We start from the raw sequence: 5,868 nt of genomic DNA on the forward strand, positions 1-5,868 counted from the left end.
TGAAAGACGTCTATCAGATGATTGTACACAGCAGATGCTTTCCAGATGAAGACGATCTTGCAGACGTACGTGAGCTATCTGGGTTACATGTAAACATTACATGTTAAGGTCTACTGCCCAGATATGCTAAGATGATTAGAACTGTATATTTATAAGAATTTCTATGTTTTAAAACATAGACTGAAACACACACACACACACAGACACACACACAAAACAGTTAGAATTTAAGCTAAATGTCTTTCATTATTTGTATGACCTGGCAGCACAACAAAGCAGAACTCCAGGGACATATCATTAGATTTTATCCATACCAGGTCTCAGAAAACATTTTTACAGACCTCAAAATAGTACTGAACCTACCAAATTTAATCTTCACTGATATTTATATATATTTAATCCACAATCCATCTCTTCATAGTCTTACCAGTACTCTGTATACTGTTGCTATATATGAAGATTAAATACATATTTATGACTGGATTAAATATATATTTATGTCTGGTAAAGTCTGAAGACTCAAACAGATGAATATTAGATTTAAGGTTTGTCAGAAGCTTTTTGAAATTACTTTCTAATCAAACTGATGGCATATGAGAAACCAGCCACCTATTGTAATACATTATGATGGGTTTCTCTCTCTCTCTTTTAAACCTCATAGCCCTCCCCCCGACACACACACACACACTAAGCACTAAAAATGTCTGGTGAACAAAATGGAGCAGCCTTGTGTCTGCTGCCCTCAGCAGTTTGCAGTGTGATTGTATTGAACATGGAGCTCAGAGCTGGTGGGATCACCCAGAGAGAGAGAGCGAGAGAGAGACCACTGCAAATAACAAATTTCAGCAAGCACAGGACAGTATAAACAACCTTTTTTACCATCAGTGTAGCAGTTTCTGGTTTGAAGCAAAACTTTCATTTATATTTTAACTCATTTAGGATACACATGCACTGACAGAATATAGCTGTCAAATTAATAGCCAATATCAGTAGTAAGCCGTCATCACTGAATAAGCAGAAGCATGGCGTGGCTGCCCTATGAATTTGCCTGTCAGCTTGTTTCTTCACACACCTTTCAGAAAAGACAGGCACAGTGCAGGCAGCCCTCACTGACTCTATATTTAGCAGTGTTGGGTCCTTTGAGCAATGTGCTGGCAGGCAGCATGTGTTCAAGGCTCTGTGTCCATTGATGGGGCTGAGACCAGTGTTGCCAATTTAGCTACTTTGTAGCTAGATTTAGAGACTTCCCCGCCCCTTTTGAGACTTTTTTCAAAAGTTTAGGGACAAATATAGCAACTTCTTGGACGAACCTTATCTAAGTTCTCATCTTGCCCACTGATCTATGTTCATCTGTATATAGATCAGTGAATTTGCCATTGTGATGTCATCTAGTGACATTTAGCTACCAGTTTTAGCTACTTTCAATTGAAAGCAGTTGGCAACACTGGCTGAGACACTGAAATGTGTGTGGATGAAGATTACCAGTGTCGGCAACTGTTTACAAATGCAGCTGTTACATGTTGAAGACCAAACCATGTGCTTGAGCACATTTGCTGAGCATATGCGTGCTGTAAACTACTATTGTACTGACACAATGTGCAAAAACAATCTAAAGCCTTGTTACACTTCGAGATGTACATCCTACAGTGGTCACCAACCACTTTTGTCTCTTATATGTAAACATGTTGACTATCAGTTGCCATTCTGAGTTACTAAATGGAGGTGAGCGAGTTCAACTCTGACCTTTTAACCTTTGTGCTGTGAAAGAGGAGGGCAGAATCGAGCATGAGTTGTTTACGAAGCATTTAGCACAGGAGACAGATATTTCAGATTCACCTCTCTGTTGAACAAATTACATTTAAAATACATAAAAATATATAACAGTTATTTTAAACTGTAATATTTCACAATATTAGTGTTTTTATTGAATTTCTGATCAAATAAATGCAGCCTTGGTGAGCATAAGAGACTTCTTTAAAAAACCTTAAAAATCACTGACTCCACACTTTTGAACGGTAGTATACATTTGTTCATTATGAATTACATAATTTGTGCTGGTTGAACAAACAAATATTTACCAAAATTACTCAAATAAATGATGAATTCAGCAAGGAATGAAAAAACTTATTTAGTATGAGGCTTAAAAGTTGTAAAACTGTGCAGATTACTTGAAAATGTAGGAAAGGGAACAAAAACAAACAAATTAACACTTTTTGAGCAATTTTGCCAGGCAACTTTTTTTGAGCAATGTTGCTTGGGCACTTTCCTATTGAGAATGGGTAACAAATTTCTATCTGGATACTTTAGATCGGTTGTGGGCCCTGTGTCTCACCTGGTTGCCCATTGATGGCAACATTGCCCAAAGTTGCCATGCAACATTGCTCAAAAAGTTGCCCCATGTATCATCAGCCTTACTGTCTCATTATTAGATTGAATCATTAGATTCATAGAAACAAAGCTGAAAGTGCTTCACAATGGTATTATCCCCTCCTGACACTTTAAATAGCACAAATAGGTCATGCCAGGTTGCAAAATGTGGGCTAACACACACTCTCTCTCTCTCACACACACACACACAGACACACACACACACACACAAGCATAGTTCCCCTTTATATACCTAGTGTTCTTTACAGAGCTAAAACATGGAAGTATCCTAATGATCAGGTTTGCTTCTATCTAGAATGTCTCATATCAAGGTTTATACTATAGATGTAGGACACTCTCACTATATGTGGGTCAAGCAGAACATTCAATTCTAGTCTAGTTCTTTATTCTGATTATAGGTTATAATTGAGACTGCTTGGCTCTATTGAGTGTTGAGCTTTTTAAAATAAAATTTTCCAAAACTTTTCCATTTTTTTTCAGACAGAATATGAACAGAATGCATGAAAGTTTTTCATGAAAACTCTGGATGTGTTTCAGGAATGGACAAGGCTAGGCAAGCTCAACAGAACAAAATATCAGTCCTCCACAGGGTGCATGACATCAGTGATTCATACATACATGCCATGCTGCATACTCAACCTTTGTATCACTAAGTGAAGATATTATTTCAGGACAAGTGAAATGATACAGCATGATACAGTAGTTGTACAGCAAGCTGATTTAATATAATTTAATATTTGTAACTTTGAAATGCAATTTATTTTATTTGTATGGTGTTTTTCACAACACATTTAGTGCCTTAGTTAGTTAATTAGTTAGTTAGTGCCTTACAAATCCCTGGGTGAGCAAACCAAGCCTGATAATGGGATGCTGAAATTAACCAGTATCAATTTTATGTTAATAGTAGGTTAATGATTAATAATACAGGATAGAATATTTTAGAATACTTTTTTATCCAAAGCGTCTTACATTGCAATCAAGGTATCAAACCTGGGAATCAAACCTATGACCTTGCCATTACTTGACCCATGCTTGAGCTACAGGAATGTAGACATTAGGGTTGGGCCGATAGACGATGCCATCGTCCATCGCCGATGGCTGACAGACATCACGATGTTGAGCCGGCATCGTGATCCACCCCCCATACCCCCCGCAATCCACCGCATCCCAATTCCGTGTTTAGAAAGGAAATTAGGTGTACTACAGAACCCCTAAAGGGAATAAATAGCCTACGAGATGGGAGGATAAAAAACATATTTCAATACTTTCTCTCGCAGTTATATCGTTGGGTAATTATACTGTATATACTGTAAATTGCGGGCATCAGGGAGCTGCTACTAATATGCAGGGCATTGAAACCGCTTTCGAATGCACGCTCTCATTTTACCTTCACTTTCACTTTCGAGATTTGCGATCGTACACGGACTCTATACTACGGAGCGGCAGTACTGGTAGGTAGGCTACTGCGCTACCACACATTTTACAAGATTGGATATTTGTCAGTGGTGCTCAGTATCTGCAAATCATTCGCCATTGTCCTATGAGTCATCTCTCCTTACTCTCTGTAGACATCGTCCGATGCCAATTTGGTAGACATCGCCCAACGCTAGTAGACATTCATAACTATTGGGATAGTTACTAGTAAAAAAGTAACATGCTAGTAACATAGAATACTAGTACCCCTAGTAGTAAGAAAACATAACATAACTGAGACAGTTGCTAGTACTTTTAAATAGCACTAAAAAGTAAAATACTAGTAACACAAAATTGGAATAAATACTTCTAATTACTGGTATAGTTACTAGTAACTAAAAACGTACTAGTACTTATAGTACCCATAGATTTCAATGGCAATTTTTTTTTTACTAAAAACTAGAATAAGTTCTTGTCACTAATGAAATAGTAACAAGTATGAATAAGTAGTAGTATCTGAATAGGAGACAGATTAAACAGATAAAAACAATTTAAAAATCCGAACTAAAACAGAACATAAAGTTAACTTATAGTAATTAAAAATAAATAGCCAGTAGCTTAAATATTAGTTTGTTTTGTGTTAAAGCAGCTTGCCATATTGGCTGCATGGGCATAATGCGGTGTGACTGTCACAGTCAGTAAACCCTGACTTTCTCACAATAGGCCATATTAGGAGAATAAAGCGGTTTGTTGAAGATGTTAAAGATTGTTGTAGTAGAGAGGAGTGAAGACCAGCTTGATGTGGTTAACTCAGAAATACATGTGACAGCACACAGGAGAGAGAGCGCGCGACGGTGGGCGCACTACACATCACCTCCAGTGTCCCTAAATTAACGCACAAAGCATGACACATTATTCCCGTTACTCTGACAGCTAAATGCATCACGTTTAAAGTTACGCGCAGGACGACAGGGCGCTGTCTGTCATGTCTTACCGTCCGCAGGCTGCTGGAAGTTGACGTAGGCATAGCCCAGCGAGCGCCGCGTGATCATATCCCGACACACGCGGATGGACAGCACCGGGCCGGCCGGACTGAATTTCTCATACAGCATAGCCTCCGTGATATCAGGGTGCAGGTCGCCCACATAGAGAGAAGCCATCGGATAACTCCCCCCCGTCGCAGCGTTCATGTCTCGGGGTCGTTCAAGCCTTTGAGCTCGTGTGTTTGTCTAGTGCTGAAATGACAGTGCGTAAAGAGTGTCCTAGAACCAGAGGAACAAATGAGTCTTAATCCTCTATTAAACTTTTACGCTACTCTCCAAATAAATGATGTCGGCAGCTATATGGAGTCCGGTCGCGAGGAACTGGCTTCAGAAACGTCTGGGTAGATCGAGACCTTGTCTTTTAAAAAAAACAAAGTTTGCCCTTTTAAAAAACGTTGTTTGGTTTAAAGTGGTTATTTTTTGAGATTTTTGTTATTTTGTCTCTTTTTTTTTCTTTTTTTTTTTAAGGTACTTAAGAACAGTGAGATACACTCACGGTGTGGTGGCCGGGGAAAGAGGGTGCGTGGGAAATGCACGGGCACTTTATAGCTCGAGCGGAGGAAATAGAAGCCAGGGTCACACTTGGGAAAACAGAAAAGAAAAAAAAAACACCCGCTCCGAGCATGCGGCGTACAGGGCAGCACATTTGGAAAGCAACATCCAACAGCGACATCTGGGTGCGTAAGGTTTGTACTACAGTAGCAACATGGGTCATTCTCAAAAGTACAGTGACGAACACCCACGGAGTCAAAGATTAATTTGGCAAAGCTGCCGGAATGGTACTTTTAACGTACACATACACTAAAAAAAAACAATAAAAAAAACAATTAAAACATGATATTTTATACATTGTGTACCATTAGGCTGTGTGTTCATACTGAATTTCGAGCTGTGTAGTTTCCTTCTCTTCCTCAACAGGCTATATGATATATTCGTTTATTGTAATATTATATTGTAATTTTGATGATACTTAAAGAAGGTCTAGTATCTGCACTAGCCTAATACATGCATAATTTCACCTGTC

General features: G+C 38.8%; 1 protein-coding gene across 2 annotated transcripts in view; it reads right to left on the reverse strand.

The window, feature by feature from the left end:
• The window catches only part of LOC107716002 (polyadenylate-binding protein 4-like), a 31,665-nt gene extending 26,290 nt beyond the window's left edge, over positions 1–5,375 (reverse strand). For both annotated transcript variants that reach the window (XM_016522300.1, XM_016522299.1), the window contains exon 1: positions 4,796–5,375. In XM_016522300.1, coding sequence (XP_016377786.1) covers positions 4,796–4,991 — 196 coding nt within the window. In that variant the 5' untranslated portion in view covers positions 4,992–5,375. The remainder of the gene's footprint in view (positions 1–4,795) is intronic.
• Between the last annotated feature and the right edge of the window lie 493 nt (positions 5,376–5,868).

The sequence above is a fragment of the Sinocyclocheilus rhinocerous genome, unplaced genomic scaffold (genome assembly GCF_001515625.1).
Source record: "Sinocyclocheilus rhinocerous isolate Xijiao unplaced genomic scaffold, SAMN03320098_v1.1 scaffold749, whole genome shotgun sequence".
Classification (NCBI taxonomy): domain Eukaryota; kingdom Metazoa; phylum Chordata; class Actinopteri; order Cypriniformes; family Cyprinidae; genus Sinocyclocheilus; species Sinocyclocheilus rhinocerous.